Source organism: Abramis brama, assembly GCF_963993115.1.
Source record: "Abramis brama genome assembly, chromosome: 14".
NCBI classification, from domain to species: Eukaryota; Metazoa; Chordata; class Actinopteri; order Cypriniformes; family Leuciscidae; genus Abramis; species Abramis brama.
Genome location: NC_139976.1, coordinates 21600871 through 21628747, shown reverse-complemented (window position 1 = coordinate 21628747; position 27877 = coordinate 21600871). Strand labels below are relative to the sequence as shown.

Here is a 27877-nt window from a genome sequence, read left to right as displayed (position 1 = left end):
TTTGTTCTGTTTCAGCAGCGAAAATAGTTAAACAAAGATCACGGCAGAACCATCACGTGTTTTCTCATAACTGAACGATTCAGCATTTTTAACGAATCGGTTGACTCAAAGATTGAATGATCAATCCATAAACATCTGTCTTAATCATGATCGACTCATTCGAACGAATCGTTTGAACGAATGAATCAATGACTCGCTTATTAAGATGGATGCCTGGCGACACCTAATGGCGGTTTAGTGTTGTTTAAAAGCATCATTCTTTCCCACATGTGTGTGATTTGTGTGTGCAACATTATCATTATTTTTCTTTCACTATTATATTAGCGATTTAAAAGCACCCACTCGTGTCACACGTCGATTAACCGGTGGGAAAATATCCTCATACACATACCTAATAAATGTATATTTAAATACAATATTGGCCTACCTGGTAAAAAGTTTTATATACTATTTTGATGTCCTTTTGGACACAAGAGGGCAGTATAGCCCTATGTTTGCTTTTTTGTTGAACCAAATAGCACTAAATAGCCTGTTTTAACTTTTTCATTCTTCTTGAATTGCAAAAACAGAATAAAATGGGTTTAGTTGTGATATTTGTATTCTTTTATATAGAAATAAATGGTATATAATTACATTTTTAGAAGATTTTTAGTGTTTCCTTTTTGGACATTACTTTAATCCCTCGCCATAGCAAAACCATTTGAGATATTTATTATCCATTCACAATTTAGCATATTTAATGTAGTTTCATCATGTTGAAAAAGTTTGGTACGAATAAAATAAATAGTTTAAGAGGAGTGGCTAAAAATTCAGAGGCTGATTTTGCAAAAAAATTCACATTCAGACCAAAATATCTGACTTCCTGATGGCCAGAGCTATTGAATGTAAATTAGAAAGTTGTCCGGCTTGATGAGAACAATATACAAACTGTTTTTTCTTTACTGTAGTTAAAACTAACCCCCCCACTTTTGTCAAAAGCATGTTGAAAGTGACACACTTCCTGCTGCCAGTTGGTGGCGCTATAACTTTGACTCACAATAGCTACATCCATCTGATCGGCCTCTTACCACGAACACACTGCTGAAGTTTCATCAAGATCAGTTAATGTATGCAGAAGTTATTCCACTTCCGTGTTTCTCTTTTCTCGCCATAAATTCGATTCCTCGCCACAGCCAAACCGTTCGAGATATCAAAAATCCGTCCGCAATTTAGCATCCTCAAAGTCTTGACTACATGCACACCGAGTTTGAAGGGGACACGGTGAATTTTCTAGGAGGAGTATTTCACATTCCACAGCAAGCGTTTTCCAAACAACCCATAATAGCCGACTTCCTGTTGGGCTGGCGTAAAACTTGACCGGGGTAAAGTTGTTCGGCCCGATGAGATCTATATGTGTACCGAGTTTCATATTAATTCATGCGAGCGTGTTTGATATATGGATCAAGTTTTAGAACCCCGTTCAAGGGGGCGCTGTTGAGCCCCCCAGCCACGCCCGGGTACCAGCTTCAGCCCGGCCCTGATGGCCGTGGGTTCTGACCTGTGTGCAAAGTTTCAAGAGTTTTTGAGCACGTTAAGGACCCCAAAAGCCCCTGAAACCTTGATTAACAATATAAAAGCAATAGTCAAATCCCCCCCTCCCCTCACACACACACAGACACAGAGAGAGGGAGAGAAAATTCTTCAGAAAATCCACATTCAAACCAAAATATCTCTCTTCCTGTTGGTCGGAGATGGTTCATGTAAATTAGAAAGTTGTCCGTCTTGATGAGAACAATACACATACCAAGTTTTGTGATTCTAGGAAAAACTAAGCCCCCATTTTTGACTAAAGGTGGCGCTACTGAGCCATTCCACCACGCCCGTTTCTGAAACTTTGCACATGTCTACGGGCTAATAAATGTGATGTGTCTGTTGAGTTTCATGCAATTTCAAGTATGTTAAGAGTCTCAAAAGCATCAAAAAATAATATTAAAGTTTGATGCGTTGCCACGGCAACAGTATCTAAGATATCAATAATCCTTTCACAGGTTTACATCTGCCGTGTGTCTACATTGTACGCATAAAGTTTGAAGCAAATCGGGTAAAAATAAGACACTGATTTCAAAGCATTTTGAAAGTGATGTACTTCCTGCTGCCTGTTGGTGGCGCTATAACTTTGACTCACAATAGTCACATCCATGTGATCGGCCTCTTACAACGAACACACTGCTGAAGTTTCATCAAGATCAGTTAATGTATGCAGAAGTTATAACACACTTCCTGTTTCATTTTTTCGCCATAAATTTGTTTCCTCGCCACGGCCAAACCGTTCGAGATATCAAAAATCCGTCCGCAATTTAGCATCCTCAATGTCTTGACTTCATGCTGACCGAGTTTGGAGGCGAATCGATGAATTCCCTAGGAGGAGTACATTAAATTCCACAGCATGCGTTTCCAAACAACGCTAAATAGCCAACTTCCTGTTTGGCTGGCGTAAAACTTAGAGCACGAAAGTTGTTCGGCCCAATGAGATCTATATGTGTACCGAGTTTCATATTATTACATGCAAGCGTGTTTGATTTATGGACACGTGTTTGGATCCCGTTCCAGGGGGCGCTGTCGAGCCCCCCTGCCACGCCCGGGTACCAGCTTCAGTCCGGCCCTGATGGCCGCGGGTTCTGACGTGTGTGCAAAATTTCAAGAGTTTTCGAGCATGTTAAGGGCCCCAAAAGTGCCCGAAAGGTTGACAATAATAATAATAATAATAATAATAATAATAATAATAATAATAATAATAATAATAATAATAATCCTACCGAAAACAATAGGGCCTTCGCCCTTTCAGGGCTTGGGCCCTAATAATAATAATCCTACCGAAAACAATAGGGCCTTCGCCCTTTCAGGGCTTGGGCCCTAATAATAATCCTACCGAAAACAATAGGGCCTTCGCCCTTTCAGGGCTTGGGCCCTAATAATAATAATCCTACCGAAAACAATAGGGCCTTCGCCCTTTCAGGGCTTGGGCCCTAATAATAATAATAATAATAATCCTACCGAAAACAATAGGGCCTTCGCCCTTTCAGGGCTTGGGCCCTAATAATCCTTACGAAAACAATAGGGCCTTCGCCCTTTCAGGGCTTGGGCCCTAATAATAATAATAATAATCCTACCGAAAACAATAGGGCCTTCGCCCTTTCAGGGCTTGGGCCCTAAATATAGCTGCGAGCTATATTTACTTCGCCCTTTCAGGGCTTGGGCCCTAATAATCCTACCGAAAACAATAGGGCTCTGCGCCCTTTCAGGGCTTGGGCCCTAAATAATCCTACCGGAAACAATAGGGCCTTCGCCCTTTCAGGGCTTGGGCCCTAATAAACGGAGCAATTCCAAGAGGGTCCTCACACCATCGGTGCTCGGGCCCTAATGAAAGAAAACCGACTGCTGCTTGTGTAATCCGTATGAAATGTGCATTTCTCTCTGGCGCGTTCACTACTGCGAAGATCGCGAGTCAACATCGTCAACTTCATCTATGCAGAGCACTGACACAGAAAACACTTGTTTATTAATAAACAATTAAAATGTCTCCTTGCTATATTTTACATATTCATAATCATTACTTTTGCCAGTTCTTAGTGACAGCTTTTAGGTGCTTTATTGGCAGCCCCACCCTTACATGTTACAATAATGCATCAGCACCGAAAACAGATTTTTTTCAGTCCCTGTTTTGGCAGGGGAAAAACTGATCAGAAAATGTAACGAAACGTTGTAGAAATGATGTTAAGGAGATCTAACCAATCAGCGACAAACTTATGGGTGACGTCGGCAAAGGACGTTAGGTGGCTATAATAATGCTATTTCATGCATACTGAGTTTTTTACACTGTTAAAGAGTTGGATTCCCTTGCTAAACATGGACAAAGTTTCAAAAATTAAGTTGTACGTTTGATGGAGTATTTCTGTGCCAAAAATACTCCTTCCGGTTTGTCACAAGTTTCGGAAAGTTTTTTTTCGAGTATGGGCGTGTGTGACGTCAGATGCAGCGGAATTTCCTTATACGGGTCCTAAGGGCACTTCTCCCGGAAGGGCGCGCGCGCACCCATAGACCAGAGCGAGAGAGCGAAAGCAGTACGGCCATCAAAGAGCTGTGCTCGGCTTTAGGGAAGTCATCGGCTGCGCTGCAGTCAAAGGACTTAAAGAAATAAACAATGTCACCAAAGAAGTGTGTTTTTGGTTGCCAGGGCAAGACAACCCTGCACAGATTCCCAAAGAACCCAGCGTTAAGGGACCAGTGGATGGAGTTTGTTTTTCCAGAGCATCAACGGAGTTGTGCAAGTGTTCTTGTTTGTTCCCTGCATTTCGACGATGATTGTTTTATAAACAAGGCCCAGTTCGACGCCGGATTTGCAGATCGTCTAATGCTTAAGGATGGAGCAGTCCCAACGATAAAGGTTCACGATCGTGCGTTGGAACCGCAGGCGGGAGTAAAACTGCTTCAAATGTCTGTGTGTTGTTAGCTATCGGCGCGTAAGCACAGCAAGTAAACAACATAAATATAATAAAACTAAAGACTTTTTGGAGATATGAAGGATGCAATACTACTCTATAGGTACTCAAGATTAACATGAGATTGACTGAAACTGAGTGTTTCACCCCCCCTTTAAGTTATTTACTGGCTTTATTCCTTGCTTGTGGTTACTTTAATGACTGTCAAGTTAATAGTATTTGTCGTATTTCCGTAACCCTGCCGATATATGATGATTACTCAGCGTTTACTCAGAGATACAGAGAATTTGCGATCCTCATTATATGCGCTTCATGCGACATCTAGCGGTTAATTTCGGTAGTGCAGTACAAACCCTGATAATTGTATTGGATGTAGAATGACATGTATATTATTATTATTATTATTATTATTATTATGTATGAATACTGTAATTACTTATTGTAATGTTATTCATTTGTTTATTTCAGACCACACATATTCACACTAATACAAACAAAGTAAAGATGAGAAGATTCTGAATCCTGTGATGTGTTTTGATTGACACCCTGAGGCGAGCACAATCACCTAATCAGCACATTAGTCAAAACTCTTTTACAAATGTAGAGGAGTAGAAAGTATAATAATTGCTGCAAAATGTAACAAAGTAAAAGACAAAAGTATGCACTATTGATTCTACTTAAGTAAAGTACAGATACGTGAAAAACTTCAGTAAAGTAACGAAGTAGGCTATTTGTACTTCGTTACATTCCACCACTGCTGATTAACAGTAATGTAAATGCTAAATGTCCTAATACCTGTTGATACTACAACAATGCAAAGTATATGCTCTTAACCTTGCAGTTTTTCATCATGTAAGACTCAATTTCTCCATTTCTTTGCACAAAACTCTCCAGAAAATGCCATTTAATGGTTTATTTTTCAAAAAAAATTCCCGGAGGGACATACCCCCAGACCCCCCTAGGGTGGGCCGCCACCCCCCCCCCCCCCACCCATAATAAATCCCAATTTAAAGGGATACTCCACTTTAAAATGAAAATTCTGTCATCATATACTCACCCTCATGTTGTTTCAATCCTTTATGAATTTCTTTCTTCTGCTGAACAGAAAGGAAGATATTTAGAAGAATATCAGTAACCAGACAGTTTCTGGTCTCATTGACTTCCATAGTATATTTTTTTCCTACTATGGAAGTCAATGAGACCAGAAACTGTCTGGTTACAGACATTCTTCTAAATATCTTCCTTTCTGTTCAGCAGAAGAAAGAAATTCATACAGGTTTGAAACAACATGAGGGTGAGTATATGATGACAGAATTTTCATTTCAAAGTGGAGTATCCCTTTAACCCCTGGTTATTACCATAGGCTAACGTTATACGTTAGCACTTGTACTGGCATCTTCTAGTACAGAATCTCCTCCAGATAAAAACACAGGAGAAGAAGCTGAAACAAGTGATAGAAGATTGCTCACTCACTCAAATATAAAATAACGTGATCATCATCAAACATTAAACAGTGTGTAAATCAAAAACCCGCTTAATATTACCAAAGGGGGACCACCTGTCTCGCATTTTGCGGGAAGCTTTCAAATTTGAAGCTTTTGATTTGAAATGTGAAGCTTTGTTGTAGAAGAAGAAAATATTCTTTGAGTGATCCCTGTATTTACATAAAATGGTCTGGGCTAAGCCCCGGATGTCCTTCAATGCTGGAAACGCCCCTGTTGCGCACACTAAGAAGCAAGCACCCTAGATCCTGGAGTGGAGCCAAGATCCAAATCATTAAATCTAACCAATGTATGCGGTGAGGACCAGCCTGCCACATCACAGATGTCATGGAGGGAAACCCCAAGATAATAAAGCCTTAGAGGCAGCCATACTCCTAGCAGAATGGGCCCGGACAGCCAAAGGTGAAAGCTGACCAGCCGCTTCATAAGCAAGTGAGATAACCTCGACTACCCACTTGCTCATTATCTGCTTGGAAGCAGAGTAACCTTTTCTTGGTGACACGGAACAAACAAAAAGTTGATTCGTATTACGCCACAGGGCAGCTCTGTGAACATAAGCATCCAAAGCTTGAACAGGGCACAGCAAATATAACCTGGCCTAGGGTGAAGAAAGGCTTTCACCATACCAGGTGCAAATTCGAGGCACGAAGGAGCAACCGACAAGGCTTGCAAATCTCCAATTCTCTTGATAGAAGAAATAGCAATGAGAAATACAATTTTTAGTGTAAGGAACTTTTCTGAAACCTCTTCAATGGGCTCGAAGGGAGCCAAATCCCAAGCCGGTGCCCTATTGCGCAGTGCAGGCCTCAGCCTCGGGGTGCCATGAAGAAAACGAGTAATGAGAGGATCTCTCCCCAATGTTGCACCACCCAGAGGAGTGTGGTAAGCAGATAAAGCCGCCATATACACCTTCAAGGTGGAAGGAGATAACCCCGCAGAGAAACATTCTTGCAGATAATCAAGTACTGTACCAACAGGGCAGATAACAGGATTCAGTTGGCGTTCTCCGCACCAGGCAGAGAACAGTTTCCATTTCAATGCATACAGTCTTCTCGTGGAGGGAGCTCTAGATTGGAGTATGGTCTCCACGACCTCGATCGAGAGACCTGATTCTATGAGCTGGGCCCCCTCAGGGGCCAAGCCCACAGTTTCCACAACTCCAGACGAGGGTGATAAATCGTGCCCCCTGCTTGGGACATCAGGTCCCTCCTGATCGGAATCTCCATCGGAGAGCCATCTAGAAGGGCCACCAGATCCGAGAACCAAACTCAGGCCGGCCAGTACGGGCTACTAACAATAGACGGGCCACTTCCCGGCGAACCCTCTCCAGAACTCCCGGAAGCATAGATATCGGGGGAAAAGCGTACAGGTGTAGCCTCGGCCACACCTGAACCATCACATCCAACCCGAGAGGAGCTGGGTGCGTGAGGGAGAACCACATGGGACAATGAGTTGTATCTGACAATGCGAAAAGGTCGACTTGAGCTTGACCAAAATTCTCCCAAAGGAGCTCTCAGAAGCCTGATAGCCTCAGCGTCAGGACTTCTTCTTTGTCGAAGCCTTCTTAGAGACAATGACAGTCCTCAGATCTTGCCTGCCTCTAATTGGCTTCGACTGTGACCACCACCCAAGCCCCCCCGATTGTGGAGGAGCCTGAGTGGCGACGCTTTGTTTTTGTTGCACTCTGTGCTGCGAGGAGCTCGTAGACGGCCAAGACTGCTCCCGTTTAATCCCAGCAGTCTCGAGGACATTAGATCAGCAAGGAAGAAACTTCTGGAACGCCGCTGATTGTTTCTTCACCTCCTGAAATCTGTCGACGGCCGCGTTTATAGCGTCACCGAATAGACCCAAAGGCGAAAGCAGAGCATCCAAAAGAACAGACCTGTCTCTATCTTTTAGATCAGTTAAATTCAACCATAAATGACGTTCCGTGGCCACCATGGCTGCCATAGACCGGCCTATTGATTTAGCTATCTCCTTGGTGGCCCGGAGAGACAGATCTGTTGCGCAACACAATTCTTGCACTGACTTCCTCACAATCATCCATGTCCCTAAGCAGATCAGCCTGCTTTGCCTGCAGTATAGACATCGTGTTCAAGCATGCCGCAGCCTGACCTGCTGCCAAATATGCTTTACCCACCAGCGCTGAAGTGGCTTTTAATACGCCGGGGCTTTTAATGATGAAGCTGACTCAGGAGAGAGATAGCTCGCGAACGTCTCTTCAGCCTGAGGCATAGTCACATAACCATAGTCTTTAACCACCTGGGTCTCGCTTTTTTTGCAAAAAAGACTCAAAATAGTCTGTTGACTTTGATCTTACATACAAGTTTCATACATCATTCGATCCTGTTAAGTGTGTATTTTTTTTGTGTGTATACTCACAATAAAAACAAAGTGTTTTGCTTTTTGCCAAATAAAGAAAAATAAACATGATGCGAGTTCTGCCTTCTCTGTCAGTGAAGTCCATTCTGAAACGCGTCCGAAAATGAACTATAACTCAGCGAATACTCAGTCAAACAGGCATACAGACACACAGGCATGAAGCTTGAATTCTCTTATTTTAAATGAAGTAATTTATATAAAAAACAAATATTCTCAGTTTATGTAATATGTATGAAAAGAGAGAGATGTCAGTCATTCTCATCTCAGCTCATTAAGTTTTAATGTGACCCCGCCCACGGAGAGCGCGCTATTCAAACGCAAATGATCTGAGGCAATCCATGCAAACCTGTGAATGCCCACAATCAGCTGGATAAAACACACCGCGAGTAATCAGAGTCATGTACTTTACGACGCTGTGAGGAATAATACTATCTTAATAATAATCCTGGAAAATTTACCTCAGAAGTGCTGGAAGTTTCATTTCGAGGAGCAACGGATCCAGCTGAGGAATAGGTCAGTTCTATATTTGCTTTGTTCTAATCGCAAGTGTGCAAAAAGACTGTTTAAATATGAATTGCGTTTCTGTGTATGAATGAATGAACGCACAGATGCGCGCTGTTGTGTAGCTACTACAGCTGGCACAAATACTGTTTAAAAATGAATATATATATGTATATATATATATATATATTTTGTCAAAAATAAAGTCATCAACTAAGATGTTATTATAGTGTTTGTTCCAATGTAGGCTATATTCAAACTAATGAATCCTTAACTTTGAAATACGTATGATAAAATGTATACTTTAGTTTTTAAAAAGAAAGATTACACTGGAAATATTGTTAAAATTTTAATTGTTGTTGTAATTGTATAACCTTTTTAATAAAATAGCAATATATATATATATATATATATATATATACAAGGATAGATGTAAACAAAATCTTAAAAGGTCAATATAAGCCTTCTCTTTAAATTATTTTTATTGTGTTTTATTAGTGACACATTTGGGTAGAGAATATATTCCAAAACTTTCTGAAAATACAGTATGAGAATTAACTGCACAATTACTAGAAATGTTTACCTTGGATATTATACAATTTGCAAGCGCAATTTGTGGGAAAAAAACAACTGTGTTTCCAACTGTGAACCAATTTTATATATATATATAATATATATATATATATATATTTTGTCCTTGCATTCTTTCTTGTGGCTCAGTGACTGTAACGAACTGCTCCGAGACACAAAGGTTGAGATCCAATTGCAGCTTTATTTGAAGCGTAATCCAGAATCGTAATCAGCACAAGCAGGGGTCAAACACAGTAAGGCAGTCCAAACAAACAAATAAACAAACAATCAAAACAGGCAGGGGTCAGAGGCAAAAGAGTAATCCAGGGAACAGGCAAGAAATCCAAAAACCAAGAGACATGAAACCAGGGAAAACGCTCGGAAATGCAGTGCAACAACATACAAAACTTCGCAGTGAGTGATGGGGTGAACCAGGCTATATGGGGTGAACTAAACAAGATAATGAGTTACAGGTGAATGTGATAATGAGTGCTGATGAGTCCAGGCAGAGAATGATGGGAGATGTAGTCTGTGAGTGAACATGATAGTCTGGTGTGGAGTGCCCTATGGTGGCTCTCAAGGGCACTCCAGCTGGTGACCGTTACATTAACGTTCCAATATCGACGGAAAAAATCATCCTCTTCACACACGCGAAAACGTGCTTGGACACATCACAGTGGAGCAGTTCTTACTGTGAATGGTACGAATTGTACTACTGACTATTTAAACAGAGCAGTGTAATTTTTATATGTTAGGTTGACTATTTTATTATTACATTTTATTAAGGCTATAATGAACAGGCTGCGATGTCAAGATTGCAATACTGGAATATATGTGTGTGTGTGTGTGTGTGTGTGTGTGTGTGTGTGTGTGTGTGTGTGTGTGTGTGTGTGTGTGTGTGTGTGTGTGTGTGGCGCGATCGAACAATGGAGACATGAAAACATACTCCGTCATTTTTTTCATACAGGACATCATTCAAACTGCAAAGTGTTTACTTATATTTGTGTACACTCGCAATAAAACACAACATTGTGCTTTTGTCAAACTATAAAGCCGGTGGCACCGTCTTGGGCCCGTCATCGCTGCTCGCAGCTATATATATATATATATATATACAGTGAGGAAAATAAGTATTTGAACACCCTGCTATTTTGCAAGTTCTCCCACTTAGAAATCATGGAGGGGTCTGAAATTGTCATCGTAGGTGCATGTCCACTGTGAGAGACATAATCTAAAAAAAAAATTCCAGAAATCACAATGTATGATTTTTTTACTATTTATTTGTATGCTACAGCTGCAAATAAGTATTTGAACACTTGAGAAAATCAATGTTAATATTTGGTACAGTAGCCTTTGTTTGCAATTACAGAGGTCAAACGTTTCCTGTAGTTTTTCACCAGGTTTGCACACACTGCAGGAGGGATTTTGGCCCACTCCTCCACACAGATCTTCTCTAGATCAGTCAGGTTTCTGGGCTGTCGCTGAGAAACACGGAGTTTGAGCTCCCTCCAAAGATTCTCTATTGGGTTTAGGTCTGGAGACTGGCTAGGCCACGCCAGAACCTTGATCTTACAGAGCCACTCCTTGGTTATCCTGGCTGTGTGCTTCGGGTCATTGTCATGTTGGAAGACCCAGCCTCGACCCATCTTCAATGCTCTAACTGAGGGAAGGAGGTTGTTCCCCAAAATCTCGCAATACATGGCCCCGGTCATCCTCTCCTTAATACAGTGCAGTCGCCCTGTCCCATGTGCAGAAAAACACCCCCAAAGCATGATGCTACCACCCCCATGCATCACAGTAGGGATGGTGTTCTTGGGATGGTACTCATCATTCTTCTTCCTCCAAACACGTTTAGTGGAAGTATGACCAAAAAGTTATATTTTGGTCTCATCTGACCACATGACTTTCTCCCATGACTCCTCTAGATCATCCAAATGGTCATTGGCAAACTTAAGACGGGCCTTTTTAAGCTGGTTTAAGCAGGGGAACCTTCCGTGCCATGCATGATTTCAAACCATGACGTCTTAGTGTATTACCAACAGTAACCTTGGAAACGGTGGTCCCAGCTCTTTTCAGGTCATTGACCAGCTCCTCCCGTGTAGTTCTGGGCTGATTTCTCACCTTTCTTAGGATCATTGAGACCCCACAAGGTGAGATCTTGAATGGAGCCCCAGTCCGAGGGAGATTGACAGTCATGTTTAGCTTCTTCCATTTTCTAATGATTGCTCCAACAGTGGACCTTTTTTCACCAAGCTGCTTGGCAATTTCCCCGTAGCCCTTTCCAGCCTTGTGGAGGTGTACAATTTTGTCTCTAGTGCCTTTGGACAGCTCTTTGGTCTTGGCCATGTTAGTAGTTGGATTCTTACTGATTGTATGGGGTGGACAGGTGTCTTTATGCAGCTTACGACCTCAAACAGGTGCATCTAATTTAGGATAATAAATGGAGTGGAGGTGGACATTTTAAAGGCAGACTAACAGGTCTTTGAGGGTCAGAATTCTAGCTGATAGACAGGTGTTCAAATACTTATTTGCAGCTGTATCATACAAATAAATAGTTAAAAAATCATATATTGTGATTTCTGGATTTTTTTTTTTAGATTATGTCTCTCACAGTGGACATGCACCTACGATGACAATTTCAGACCCCTCCATGATTTCCAAGTGGGAGAACTTGCAAAATAGCAGGGTGTTCAAATACTTATTTTCCTCACTGTATATATATATATATATATATATATATTTTTTAACCTTTTTGGCACTTTTGGGGCCCTTAACGTGCTCCAAAACTCTTGAAACTTTGCACACAGGTCAGAACATCAGGGCCGGGCTGAAGGGCCATTTATTTCTGTATAAAAGTATTAAAATATCAGAACTAAACCCATTTTATTCTTTCTTTTCTTTTCTTTTCTTTTTAATTTAAGAATTATTTATAAGTTTAAAAACAGTAATGGTACTATTTAGTAAAAAAAAAAAAAAATCATACATATAGTGCAGCAGATTAATGGCATATTTCAAGAGAATCGTTCAAATTGGTATAAAAACATGAAATTTGGCACAGATACTCTCTAAGGGTCACTTTTTGGGAAAAAGGCGTTGGCCATCCAAAAATTCAACAGGCGGCCATTTTTTCAAGATGGCCGCTATTTCTGTCAAATGCTCATTATGTCAATCGTTCAAACAGTGATGTAGGCATAACATTTTGTGAAAATACTCTCTTCAGAATGTTTTTTTGGAAAACGGTGCTTGTCCCTCAAAAATTCAAGATGGCAACCATTTTTCAAGATGGTCGCCATTTTTCTTGAATCCTTAAAAAAAAAATTCAAATGGTAATGCTATCATGAAATTTGGTACAAATATTCTTAAAGGAACATTATCATGGAAAAAGATGTGTGCCACTCAAAAATTCAAGATGGCGACCATTTTCAAGATGGCCACCATTTCTGTCAGAGCTCAATTTAATGTGTTAAGGAAGGTTTCGTTTAATAGAGTGAACGTCATTACACAACCAGGGCACACTGGTGACTTCACTGCTGTGGAACTCAGCATGGGGTTCAGTGTCAGCTGATCTAGTTTTACTTGCACTGTAGTTCTTGACCAGGTTTGCACACACTGCAGCAGGGATTTTGGCCCACTCCTCCATACAGACCTTCTCCAGATCCCTCAGGTTTCGGGGCTGTCGCTGGGCAATACAGACTTTCAGCTCCCTCCAAAGATTTTCTATTGGGTTCAGGTCTGGAGACTGGCTAGGCCACTCCAGGAACTTGAGATGCTTCTTACGGAGCCACTCCTTAGTTGCCCTGGCTGTGTGTTTCGGGTCGTTGTCATGCTGGAAGACCCAGCCACGACCCATCTTCAATGCTCTTACTGAGGGAAGGAGGTTGTTGGCCAAGATCTCGCAATACATGGCCCCATCCATCCTCCCCTCAATACGGTGCAGTCATCCTGTCCCCTTTGCAGAAAAGCATCCCCAAAGAATGATGTTTCTACCTCCATGCTTCACGGTTGGGATGGTGTTCTTGGGGTTGTACTCATCCTTCTTCTTCTTCCAAACACGGCGAATGGAGTTTAGACTAAAAAGCTCTATTTTTGTCTCATCAGACCACATGACCTTCTCCCATTCCTCCTCTGGATCATCCAGATGGTCACTGGCAAACTTCAGATGGGCCTGGACATGCGCTGGCTTGAGCAGGGGGACCTTGCGTGCGCTGCAGGGTTTTAATCCATGACGGCGTAGTGTGTTACTAATGGTTTTCTTTGAGACTGTGGTCCCAGCGCTCTTCAGGTCATTGACCAGGTCCTGCCGTGTAGTTCTGGGCTGATCCCTCACATTCCTCATGATCATTGATGCCCCACGAGGTGAGATCTTGCATGGTGCCCCAGACCGAGGGAGATTGACCGTCATCTTGAACTTCTTCCATTTTCTAATAATTGCGCCAACAGTTGTTGCCTTCTCACCAAGCTGCTTGCCTATTGTCCTGTAGCCCATCCCAGCCTTGTGCAGGTCTACATTTATATCCCTGATGTCCTTACACAGCTCTCTGGTCTTGGCCATTGTGGAGAGGTTGGAGTCTGTTTGATTGAGTGTGTGGACAGGTGTCTTTTATACAGGTAACAAGTTCAAACAGGTGCAGTTAATACAGGTAATGAGTGGAGAACAGGAGGGCTTCTTAAAGAAAAACTAACAGGACTGTGAGAGCCGGAATTCTTACTGGTTGGTAGGTGATCAAATACTTATGTCATGCAATAAAATGCAAATTAATTACTTAAAAATCATACAATGTGATTTTCTGGATTTTTGTTTTAGGTTCCGTCTCTCACAGTTGAAGTGTACCTATGATAAAAATTACAGACCTCTACATGCTTTGTAAGTAGGAAAACCTTCAAAATCAGCAGTGTATCAAATACTTGTTCTCCCCACTGCGCAACCTGTACCAGCAGCGTATCCTTTTTTCTAACAGTGGCCCTTCCTCTCTGTGGACTACACCTTGCCGTGGTGGAGAGGCTTGTGTATGAACTCCAATGAACCTGAGCTATGCCGGCGGGGATTTTATATCCCTGGCAAGTTTAACTAAGCTGGACAGGTCAAAGGAGAGGAGGCAGACAAAGCAGACATTATGACTATTTGACAGAAATGGTGGCCATCTTGAAAATGGTGGCCATCCTGAATTTTTGAGTGGCACATACCTTTTTCCAAAAGAGTGTTCCTTGAAGAGTATTTCTGCCTAATTTTATGCTTGCATCACCATTTGAACAATTTAAATAATTAAGGCGAGACGCTACAGGTGAATAGGGTAAAAAATTTAACTAGCAGATATCACCATGAAACTTTCCCAGTTGATTACCTACATTAAGATGAGAAAAAAATGTATTACAAGTTTTCTGTAATTTAATGTTTAAATATGCAAATTAGGCAATATCTAATTAAATATGCGCTAATTTGTATATATTTTAAAAAACGAAATCTGAGTATTGGATAAAGCCAGATTAAAAATTATTTTTTCATTGTGTTCACATATTAGATGGGGAAAGAATTACAGAGGGATTTATGGATATCTACTTTTGTTATCCTGTAAATCATAATATACTGTCAATAGCCTTAAAAAAAATATTTTCGCCATGTTTTTTGGAATAAAATGTTATATAAATCAGGCTAGGAATAATATATTTACAAATCCCTCTGTAAATGTCTTCATAATATAACTAGGTACAAGACTGGAAAGATTGGTGTATATCGGTGCTACTGAAGTGGAGATTTCAGACTTGGAGTATGAGAGAAAGGTCATTTTGAGAAAACAGGCTTTAAAGATTTATCATCAGCCAATGAGATTGCGCATTCAGCCCTTTTACTTTCGCGATTGGTTGCTGATGAAAGGGAAATTACCATATTTGGATCCGACAGCATTGTACAGTGAAGAGAGAGCTTTCCAGCGGTGCCTGTGATGACAGAGAGCAGACAGAGATCGCGGATCGGCGGGAGGATTTACAACGACAACTTTTGTTGAATTTATGCAAAATCTACAGACGCAAACAGACAAAGTGTAGTAAAATAAAGACCTAAATGTGTATTTCGGACCTTTTTTCACCACAGTCTGAAAGAAGACATGTTATTGAAGACAAATATCCAAAAATCTCAAAATTGACCAGTAAAAAAAAACAATGTTTTTGGCTGTCGTGTCTCGCCTTAATATTCGACAGGAACGGTGGCCATCTTTAAAAATGGCGGCCATCTTGAATTTTTGAGGGACAAGCATCTTTTTCTATTAACATGTCCTTTAGAGAGTATATTTGTATCAAATTTTATGCTTGGATCACTGTTTGAATAATTGATATAAGCATTGAATAGCAATTTTTTCAAAATGGCCGCCATATTGAATTTTTGAGTGGCCAACGCCTTTTTCCAAAATAGTGGCCCTTAGAGAGTATCTGTGCCAAATTTCATGCTTCTATACCAAAGTGAACGATTTTTTTACTAATCTGCTGCACTAATAGGGCTATACTGCCCTCTTGTGTTCAAAATCAGGTAGGCCTACTGTATCTATATAAAAATATACTAGGTATGTGACTGTGAGAATATTTTACCACTGGTTAATCGACGTACGACAGCGCCGGGGGCTTTTGAATCGCTAACTTAAAAACAAAGTAAAATATGTTCATCCGCACGGACATTGATAATGGTGCGGAGCAGAGCGAAAGTTCCCTTTCAAGGGAACTCGCGTTGCGTCAAGAATGACGCTATGGGGAACGCTTTGCGTGATGACGTCTTGAAGCACATGTAAAATCAGTCCAATGGTGTGGCGGAACGTCAGAGGCGGGTGACGTCACGTACCAGGAAGCTATAAAAGCCGGCCTGAAACAGAAAACGAAAGCTTTCTGAGTCTTCAGTCGCGCTCTGTGTTGAAATCTGTCCACGTTATTTGGTGTTGTCTGTCTATATTGTTCTATATATATATATTCAGAATTATGGCGAGTAAGCAGCAGCAGTTTAGAGTGTGTGTTCATCCCTGCCCGCGTTATTTAACGGGAGGTGATACTCACACTCTTTGTGTTGTTTGTTTGGGTGAAGAGCATGCCCAGTCAGCACTCGAGGGTGGTGACTGTGTGCATTGCGACGCGCTCCCTATGCGTACGCTCAGATCCCGCCTGGCTTTATTTAACCAGGATCGCGTTCCCCAGGGCTCTGGTCCCGCCGCTGCCGAGGCTCGGCGTCGATCTCAGACCTGGGGTTCGCAAATGGATCTGTCAGTGGATGCTGAGACGGGCTCTGCCTTATCTCAGCCTCTTTCTGGCAGATCCAGTGCCTCTCATCAGGGTGTGGAAGCACGCGCTGCGGTTTCTTCCCCCCCCCGATGGAGGCACCAATACTGCAACTGTCCAGCTCTGAGGAGTTGGACGTTGTTAGTGTTGAAGCTGAGTCTGAGGATTCGCCACCTCAGTCTCATGCGTTTGAGGAATTGCTCGATGTTGTAACTAGAGCTGTCGAGAGACTTTCCATTGAGTGGCCAGAGGATAGGCAGGACGTTCGTTCGAAAAGTAAGCTCGACGAACGCTTCCTGCCATCTCGTGCACAGCCTCAGCGCAGAAGCCTTCCGTTTTTCCCCGATCTCCACACCGAGGTGTCGAGATCGTGGGGGAAACCTATGTCATACAGAGTATACACACCACAAACATCACACTACTCATCCATTTATAAATATAAAGAGTATGGTTATGGGGAGATGCCGAAGGTGGAGGAGACGCTTGCGAGCTATCTCTCTCCAGCAACGGCATCTTCCCTGAAGGCTCCTACACTTCCCTCTAAGCCAGTTAAATTTACATCTGCCCTGGTTCATAAATCGTATGCAGCCGCTGGTCAAGCTGCAGCGTGTCTGCATACGATGTCCCTTATGCAGTCATATCAGGCTGAATTATTGGGTGATTTAGAGGAGGGCGGGGGACTTGGTCCTGACACGGTAGCCGAACTGCGCAGAGCCACAGACCTGTCTCTCAGGGCCACCAAGGAGACCGCTAAATCAATCGGGCGGTCTATGGCAGCCCTGGTGGCCACTGAGAGGCATCTGTGGCTCAATCTAAGCGACATAAAGGATAAAGAGAAACATGTTCTCTTAGATGCTCCGGTCTCCACTGTTGGGTTATTTGGTGATGCAGTTAACAGTGCTGTAGCTAAATCACAAGAAGCTTCAAAACAGGCAGCTGCACTTCAGAAACTTCTCCCCCGCCGTTCTTTCTTTGAGGCTGCTGAGCGGGAGCAGCCTCACTCCTCTAAAAAGAGCGCTGAACATCGTGCCACTCAAAAACAGAGTGTGTCCTCCCGTGCTCCCCCACAAAAATCTCGGGGACACGGAGGGCGCTCTCAAACCCAGCAGTCTTCGAGGGGTAAAACGGATCTGCGGACCGTTATTACCGCCAAGAAGGCTGCTGGGAAAAAGTCCTGATGTCCGAGGGCTCAGGACGAATGAGGGTAGTCCCCCCCGAAGCAGAGCGGTTAACACCTCTTTTTACGGTGCCCGTCTCTCTTCGGTGCCCTCAGGGGACCGTTCTGCCAACCCTGCCGCCTCCGGTGTTACAGGGCGCAGCGGTCTCCGGCGAGCACATATCTCAAGGACCACCCGGAAACGTAGTGGCCTCGGGATGCCCGCCCCCTCTGAGGAGGGTGTTAGAGCAGTCTGTTCAGTCGTTCCCTGCCGGTGCGCCGTTACAGGGCGACGAACCGACTACTCAACAACAACAAAATCCAGAAACCAGTCTCGAGAGGCTGGTACCTCTAGTAGAATCTTTGACAGCGTGGAAGCTACTGTCGAATGTTTCTCGTTGGGTCCTGCAGACCGTAGAAAAAGGGTATCAGATACAATTCAAGAAACGCCCACCTCGGTTTATGGGGGTCCTGCCCACACTGGTGGGCCCCGAGCAGGTTCTGGTTATGGAACAGGAAGTAAACACTCTGTTAGAGAAAGGGGCCATAGAATATGTACCTCCCTCCAGCAGGGAAACCGGGTTTTACAGCCGGTACTTCATAGTTCCAAAGAAGGACGGGGGATTGCGTCCCATTTTAGATCTTCGAGTGCTGAACGAGTCAGTCATGCAGCTCAAGTTCAAAATGTTAACATTGAGACAGATCGTGCCACAGATCAGGTCCGAGGACTGGTTTGTCACGATAGATCTCAAGGACGCATATATCCACATTTCCATCCGTCCATGTCACTGGAAGTTCCTGAGGTTTGCTTTCGGGGGCAAAGCATACCAATATCGTGTTCTTCCATTCGGCCTAGCTTTATCACCCCGCACTTTCACGAAATGCGTGGATGCAGCTCTGGCGCCTCTGCGCCTCCAGGGCATTCGCATAATGAACTACATCGACGATTGGTTGATTTTAGCTCAGTCGCATCAGTTGTCGGTTCGACATCGAGATGTCGTTCTCGCCCATATGAAAGAGTTGGGGTTACGGTTGAACGCCAAGAAGAGTGTGCTTTCTCCACTACAGAGGACCACTTTCTTAGGCGTGGTTTGGGATTCTGTGTCGATGCAGGCGCGCCTGTCACCGCCACGTATAGAGTCCATCCTTGCAGCTGTGAAAAGTGTAAAGCTAGGCCAGCTACTCACTGTCAAACAGTTCCAGAGACTGTTGGGTCTCATGGCAGCAGCTTCCAACGTGATACCTTTTGGACTACTGCACATGAGGCCCCTGCAGTGGTGGCTCAGGACCAGGGGGTTTTCCCCGAGGGGCAACCCATTTCGCACGATCAAGGTCACGCGGCGATGCCTACGTGCCTTGGTTATGTGGAAGAAACCTTGGTTCCTGTCCCAGGGCCCAGTGTTGGTAGCTCCTTGTCGTCGCAAACTGCTAACGACGGATGCTTCCCTCACGGGTTGGGGAGCGATCCTGGAGTGTCGCTCATCTCAAGGTCTGTGGGAAGACCATCATCGTTCCTGGCATATCAATCGCCTAGAGATGTTAGCTGTCTTCCGGGCTCTGAGGAGCTTCATCACAGATCTCAGGGGACACCATGTGCTAGTACATACGGACAACACTTCGGTGGTCGCCTATATCAATCACCAAGGGGGTTTGCGCTCACGCCCACTATGCAATCTGGCACGCCATATCCTCTTGTGGTCCCAGGGGAAGCTGTTGTCTCTCAGGGCAGCCTACATCCCCGGGGTCCAGAATATAGGAGCAGACGCTCTGTCGAGACAGGGGCCGAGGCCCGGGGAATGGAGGCTCCACCCCGAGGTGGTGGAGCTGATATGGAGGGAGTTTGGCCAAGCTCAAGTGGATCTGTTTGCGTCTCGAGAGACGTCTCACTGTCCACTTTGGTTCTCCCTCACGCATCCAGCTCCTCTGGGACTGGATGCTATGGTGCAGACGTGGCCGAGGCTACGTCTGTACGCTTTTCCCCCAGTTGCTCTGCTCCCGGGAGTTCTGGAGAGAGTTCGCAGGGACCGGGTTTGCCTGCTTCTTATAGCCCCCCGCTGGCCGGGCAGAGTATGGTTTCCCGACCTTGTGTCTCTCCTCGATGGGCCTCCTCTGGAGCTACCCGTCAGGAGGGACCTTCTGTCCCAGGCGGAGGGCTCGATATTTCACCCTCGGCCAGAACTGTGGAACCTGTGGGCTTGGCCTCTGAGGGGGCCCAGCTCATAGAGTCAGGTCTCTCAACTGAGGTTGTTGAGACCATTCTACAGTCCAGAGCTCCCTCCACGAGGAAACTTTATGCCCTGAAGTGGAGAGTATTCACTTCTTGGTGTAGTGACCGTCGGTTGGACCCAGTTAACTGCCCAATTGGTACAGTGCTGGAGTTCCTGCAGGACCGGTTCATGGCAGGTCTGACCCCGTCCACTTTAAAGGTTTATGTGGCGGCCATAGGTGCTTACCACATTCCTTTGGGTGGAATGTCTGTGGGGAAAGACCCCTTGGTATCTCGTTTCCTTCGTGGCACTTGGAGGCTGAGGCCTGCAGTTCGCTCTAGGGTGCCACCATGGGATTTGTCCGTTGCGCTGCAAGGCCTTTCCCTGGCCCCCTTTGAGCCCATTGAGGAGGTTCCTGAGAAGTTTTTAACTCTTTTTTTAACCCCCAGAGGTCGACGGTATCGCCGGCGATACCAGCTCGCTTTTTTTTTATCAGTGTAAAAGAAACTCATAAATACTCTGTTGACTGTGATTTTCCATAGGAGTTTCATACATCAATCGATTCTGTTAAATGTGTATTATTTTTGTGTATACTCACAATAAAAACAAAGTGTGGTGCTTTTTGCCAAATAAAGAAAAATAAACACGAAGCGAGTTCTGCCTTCTCTCTGTCCGTGTAGTCCATTCTGAAACGCGTCCGAAAATGAATCATAACTCAGCGAATACTTCTCACACAGGCATGTGAGTTATGTCTTTATGAAGCTTGAAATCTCTTCTTTTAAATGTTTTCAACTCATGTAATCCGTTTGAAAGCAAGGAGAGGTACCGTTTTTCCTTCTGCCTCATTATCTCTATAATCAGCTGCGGCCGCCCCGCCCCCGGCGCGATTCACATGTAAATAGTTTAGGTGATTTAGTATGCATCGCATACGCCCCCCGATCAATGCCATAAAAACACAGTTTCTATCAGACTTACTGATAGTTCATCGCGTTTTGAGTATGGCACGCTTCTCCGGTAATGAAGACGCCATTCAGATGATTCTGGACAGCGAGGAAGAATGCACGATACCGGGTTGTTTCCTCAGAGGAAGATTGTAACTCAGACGACGAACGGCAGCATATTGAAGAGCGAATTCCGCCGAGGACACAATTTCGGAGTAAGTTTTACTTAAAAGTCTTTTGTCTTTTTATTTTTCGTGTTCGCATTTATGAGGAAAAAAACAATATTACGTGACAGTTCTCCATTATGGACGCGAGCGCTCTAAGCACTAAAAGACTTTCAAACATTCACAGAGACCTCAAAACAGAAAGTACAAATCCTTTCTTTAAAACGAATTTCGTTTTGTATCAATTGTATCTTAATTTTAATAATTTTTTCATTAACAAATTTCCTGGATTTAAAGTAAATATAGGCTAGCTAGCAATCACAACATAAGGTCTGAACTGGAGATCATCATGAACCAGACCGTAGCCTACTCGCCTCACATGTCTAAAAAAAATTGAAATATATTTACAGAAAGCTGGTTCTAAACAAAACCATCCAAAACAAAAAAAACTATGTAGCCTAATAAATGTGCATTTCTCCGGTGCGTTCACTAGACTACTGCGAAGATCGCGAGTCAATAGCCTATAGTCAACTTCATCTTTGCCAGAAGTTAAATTTAAATCGCGTGTGTGAATGAATGATGATGTTTTAGCAAACTGTATTGCTATACTGAGATGAGTAAAAATCGACTGAAATATGTTGAAATAAAATGTAGGCTATTTGTATAAGCAACGTATTAAACGGCAAATTAACAATATGCACTAATATTTCATGAAAACAACGTTACAGTCAGGCGAAATATGAAAGACAACATTTTGTTTAGTAGATTTGGGTACAGTTTTTACTGTAGAATATACTGCCTCGTCAAATAAGCTTTTGTTTAGCAATTTCTATATATAAAATAGCCTACTATTTTTGTCAAAAATAAAGTCATCAACTAAGATGTTAGCTGTTCCAATGTTGGCTATATTCAAAGTAATGAATACATAGATAAAATGTAGGCCTATAATCTTTTTTTTTTTTACAAAGAAAGAGTACACTTGAAATATTGTTGAAATTGTAATTATTGTTGTTGTAACCTTTTTAATAAAATAGCAAAACATATTTACAAGATAGATGTAAGCAAAATCTTAAATGGTCAATATAAGTCTTCTTCTAAATATATCTTTTGTCCTTGCATTGTGGCTCAGTCAGTTTCACACCTGAGTGAATGGCTCATCATTATGCAGAGTGGGTGGGACAGTGTATTTCTCAGGTGTAAACCACTCCTCGTTCACGCCCCCTCGCATATTGGCTTTCCAAGCAAAACCTGTTTTACATCAATTCAAATCAATGTATGGTTTTATGTGAACGATAAAGCAAGACTATTTTCACATAATTTTGAAGAAAAAACTATAGGCGACCACATCCATTAGTCAAAAGTCTTATTGCCACATATTTAGTATGTGTTTTGTGGCCTTATTTCTGCAACTTTCATTTTTATTTTTTCCAATAACCACGCATAAACATTATTCTCTTAAAAATTCAAACATATACATGCATGTTGATCAGATATTTTGGTAGCCCTGTTTGTGCTATATAGAGTGAATTTACACCTTTGCCATTAACATGTTTATAAATAACTGAAAAAAGCACAAATGTCAGAGCATGTCAGAACACCTCCAGGGCCCAGAAAACAGCTCAGACTCCAGAGGGTTAAGCTCTTTTCCTTCTCGCTATTTCTTCTCTCAAAAGAATAGGGGATCTGCAAGCATTGTCGGTTGCTCCGTCATGCTTAGAGTTTGCACCGGGTATGGTTAAAGCTTTTCTTCATCCGAGACCGGGTTATATCCCCAAGGTCCCCACTAATGTGGCCAGACCTATTGTTCTGCAGGCCTTTTGTCCTCCTCCCTTTCAGAATGCGGACCAGGAGGCTAATAATTTGCTTTGCCCAGTTCGGGCGTTAGACGCTTATGTCCACAGAGCTGCCCTGTGGCGTAAAAGTGATCAATTGTTTGTATGCTTTGGGTCCCCCAACAAGGGAGGCCCAGTGTCTAAGCAAAGAATGAGCAAGTGGGTGGTTGAGGCTATCTCACTTGCTTATGAGGCGGCTGGGCAGCCTTCTCCTTTGGCTGTCCGGTCACACTCTACTAGGAGTATGGCGGCCTCTAAGGCCCTTATATCAGGAGTGTCCTTACAGGACGTCTGTGATGCGGCAGGTTGGTCCTCACCGCACACCTTCGTCAGGTTCTACTCTTTGGATCTAGACTCTGCTCCAGGGTCTCATGTTTTGTCTTCCTAGTGCTGCTCTCCAGATTTCACACAGGACAGACATGTGTAGCCATGTGTTGGTATAGACGTTCCCCATAGCGTCATTCTCGACGCAACACGAGTTCCCTTGAAAGGGAATGCCTCGGTTACGACTGTAACCTCGGTTCCCTGAAGAGGGAACGAGCGTTGTGTCGCCCTGCCATATCTCCTTCATGCCTGTCAGCACGACTTCAGACTATACGAAGCTTTCGTTTTCTGTTTCAGGCCGGCTTTTATAGCTTCCTGGTACGTGACGTCACCCGCCTCTGACGTTCCGCCACACCATTGGACTGATTTTACATGTGCTTCAAGACGTCATCACGCAAAGCGTTCCCCATAGCGTCATTCTCGACGCAACGCGAGTTCCCTCTTCAGGGAACCGAGGTTACAGTTGTAACCGAGGCGTTTTCAATGAATTCCTATTGAAGTAGGAATGAACTAAAAAACGCTGACTCGTTCCTCGCCGTGGACGCGCACCGTTATGAATGCCCGTGCAGCCGTGAGCATTTTAGTTTCATTTTAAAATAAGCCCCATTTCGAGGGCGGATTGCTTGAATTTATTTTACAGAAGCACAATGTTGTGTTTTATTGTGAGTGTACTCAAATATAAGTAAACACTTTGCAGTTTGAATGATGTCCTTTATGAACAAAATGACGAAGTAGCCTATGTTTTTATGTTTCCACTGTTCGATTGCGCCCGCTCCTCACACACACACACACACAACATATTCCAGCATTGCAATCTTGACATCGCAGCCTGTTTATTATAGCCATAATAAATTATAATAACAAAATAGTCAACCTTACATATACAAATTACACTGCTCTGTTTAAATATTCAGTAGTACAATTTGTACCATTCAGCGTAAGCACCACTCCACTTGTGATGTTTCCAAGCACATTTTTGCGCATGTAAAGAGGAGGATTTTTCTACGCCGGTATTGGTACGTGAGTGAAGTACAAAGCCTATAATAAAGAATAGTTTACCATCCAAATACATCACGAATGTTTAAACATTTTGATACTAATGAGAGAGTTACGTGAAGCCAACACCGCTTTCACTTTCGCTTTAAATTATTTCGTTTTGGCTTGTTTATAATTATTTTTTTATTCTTGTTCTTTTCTGAATATCGTTACATTTAAAGGATTTGTTGTGGAATAATTTTAGTGTATTTTCTAAGCATGCGGCAAACAATAGTAGGCTATTAATTGGTTAAAATTCTTACAATGGTTAATGGTTAACCGGTTAATAAGCAACCCTGTGTATATAGCTAGATCACATTGGTGGTGGCTGAGGAGATTTCCCCCCTTCCATGTAAAAGCGCTTTGAGTACCTAGAAAAGTGCTATATAAATGTAACAAATTATTATTATTATTATTATAGATCAAATTAGTGCAGAATCAACTTTGCGTTGCAATCGCGTCAAGGATCAGCCAGTGCACGTACATCATCAAAAGCGGTTGTTAAGAAAAGTGCTGAGCTGAATTTTTGTGCCATCTGTGCACAACAGTGTTTTAAATGAAAATAAAGTAAAATGTGCCTTTAGTCCCATTTTATATAAGTATGCTTATGCTTGGCTTAAGAATAGACAAATAAAATAAAAAAATCAATAAAAAATCTCAGCATGATGCAGTAGATGTGGCGTATTCAGACAACTTTGATATGGTTATTTTACCAGGTTTAACTTCATATTGCCAATTGTGCACAGTTACCCTAAAGGTGCCACAGCCTTGGGCCTGTCACCGCTGCTTGCAGCTAAATTTATTATTATTTTAAAATCGACTTTTTTTTTACTTTAAGAATCGATATTAATTAATATTAAATTGCTTTATTTTAGTCCTTGCTTATAGATGAGGCAGATGAGCGTTACCTCTTTTATTTCAGGCTCTCAATTAGAGCGTACTGCAGTTCCATTTTTCACCACAGATTTACATTGGAAAACTGTGGGGGCGCTGTAGAGCTGTGGAGGACTCAGGCCCCCACTGCGCCACTCTGTATCACGAAACTCGCCTGCCAAAGCCATACGTTAAAATAATGACTTTACGACTTAAAATATTCTAGAAAATCTGAAAAATATTTGTTGCACAATTCTAAACACATTTACAATTTATTATCAATTCAGTTTATATAGAGGTCTATGTTTTGGATGAATATATAAATACACCTTCCCTTACAGACAAGCCGTGGCTGGATAGACATCTTTAGTGGGTTGTACTGTTATTTAAAGTGTTTTTGGATTGTTCTGAAAAATAAATAAATAAATAAATAAATAAATAAATAGCTCTCTACAGCTTTTTACAGTAGATGCTATTGAAAACACAGCAAGTCTATCCCTTACAGCCTAACTTTCATACCTGTCATGGCCGTGATCTAAATAAGGTCTATTGGGCATGTTGTCACATTTCACATTTCACTGTTTGTAGCCTCTTTCCCCTTTGGCTTTTGGCTTGCTTAGTTGGGGACATTTAATTTAATATTCAACAATATTATTAATCTGCCTGCATTGACACCATTTAATGAGAACTGAACTGAGCTGGATGATGGCATCACTGTTTTCTCCAGAGCAGCTATATATATAAATTAACTATATTAATAACTTTACAACAAAAATGAACCATCACTGAACTTACTTAAGCTGGACTGTGACGCTAATTCTTTTGGGGTAAATAAAGAAAAAAGTATACACTGTCATAATGAAACAAGACCACATAATTGTACTAGATGTGTGAAATTAATGTTGAAAAAAATAAATACTCTAAACTGAGAAAGTCAGAAAGTGTTACAGTAGGATTTGCCCCGCTGTCCCCTAATGAACTTTTATTATATACTTGTTTGTGTAGTTTGTCCCCCAGATTGTGGTGACATGCTGTCGTCTGGTGGAGGAGATGGGTTTGGAATATACTGGCATCTACAGAGTGCCAGGGAACAATGCCATGGTGTCTTCTCTTCAGGATCTGCTCAACAAGGGCATGGATATAGACACTGCTGAGGAGGTGAGGTGGGAGTATGACAAAAACAGACAGAGAATCTGCAGGGATAAATCAGAACAGGAATCACACTGTTTGTTTACAGAGATGGAAAGACCTGAACGTCATCAGCAGTCTTCTGAAGTCCTTCTTCAGGAAACTTCCAGAACCTCTTTTTACAGATGGTATATTCAGCTGAACTCCCTCTTTAATTCATTCACATAAAGCCTTTGAATTGTCATCAGAGTTGAATGGGTGTTGCATATATTTAAAAACACAGCTCACTGCTGCCCTCTACCTGCAGATAAATATAATGATTTCATTGAAGCCAACCGTTTAGAGGATGCAGGGGACCGCTTAAAGACCATGAGGAAACTTGTATGTACCATCAGTTTATTAATTAAGTTTCAGCAAATCTGCATTTGCAGTCTCTTACCAAAGTTTTGTGATGTCTTTGGTTATGTTTCTCTTTTAGATACGTAACCTGCCGGATCACTACTACCACACACTGAAGTTTCTAATCAGTCACCTGAAAACAGTTGCGGACCATTCAGAGAAGAATAAGGTTCATGCTGTACTAGACATTGTTCTACAATAACAAAAACAAACAAAGAAACAAAAAATAAATAAATAAATTAGTTTCTTCAGCTTCAACTCTTTTGGCCCTAGGGACTTTTAGAAAAACTTTTTACTCTAACTAGTTTATTTAATTTGTCCATTTAAACAAAGTCCAGCAGTGTATATACATTTCCTACCATTCAAAATTGTTACGTTTTGGTAACAATTTATTTTACAGTGTTCTTGTTTCACGTTACATGTAGTTACCATAGTAATAGCTACAAGCAGCAATTGAAGCAGCTTTTGAATGGGCAGCAACAGCAGTGCAGAGCCAGAAGAGCAAAAACAGCAGAAATAGAGTGTACATGAAAAACAGATAGGTTTAGAAGTACAGATGAGAATGAATTCAAAATTAACGTAAGTTCAGATGAGAATGAACACAGAATGAACAAAGAACACATTTCAAATCCAAGAGGAAGAAAGATTAGTACAATGCTTGCCTAGATAATAAAGAAATTGATGAAACACAACATTATACACACTTTTATAAAGTTCTACTTGGCAAAAATTTAACCTACAATCCTTAGATCACACGATCATTGCATATCACTGTGTGCCATTCGGAAGACATGCTTCACTGAGTTCAGTGAGAATTAACTTAAAATGAAAATTTTGTATATAAATGTTCCACATGTTGTATTTGATACATTCAGATTAGAACATTATCAGAAAGACACAATGCCTGGAAGAGAATCAACATTTGCACCATTTCGGGCCACAATACTCTTGCGGTCTGGGCATGTGCCATACAGGATTCAAACTTGTGGCTTAGCAAGTTACACCATTCAGTTGACGCACACTCCTCAGGCTGCTGAGGAGAGCGGTCAAGGCAAGAATGAGCCCACAAAAGTATTACTTAGCATGTTAACCAATTAACATGTTAACCGATTAACATGCGAAGCTAACTTA

At 42.3% G+C, this 27877-nt stretch overlaps 1 protein-coding gene across 2 annotated transcripts in view; it reads left to right on the top strand.

Annotated features, from left to right (window-relative positions):
* arhgap23b (Rho GTPase activating protein 23b) overlaps positions 1-27877 on the top strand; it is a 353808-nt gene that overhangs the window by 292794 nt on the left and 33137 nt on the right. For both annotated transcript variants that reach the window (XM_084134390.1, XM_084134391.1), the window contains exons 16-19: positions 26225-26377; positions 26457-26535; positions 26655-26728; positions 26826-26915. In XM_084134390.1, coding sequence (XP_083990516.1) covers positions 26225-26377; positions 26457-26535; positions 26655-26728; positions 26826-26915 — 396 coding nt within the window. The remainder of the gene's footprint in view (positions 1-26224; positions 26378-26456; positions 26536-26654; positions 26729-26825; positions 26916-27877) is intronic.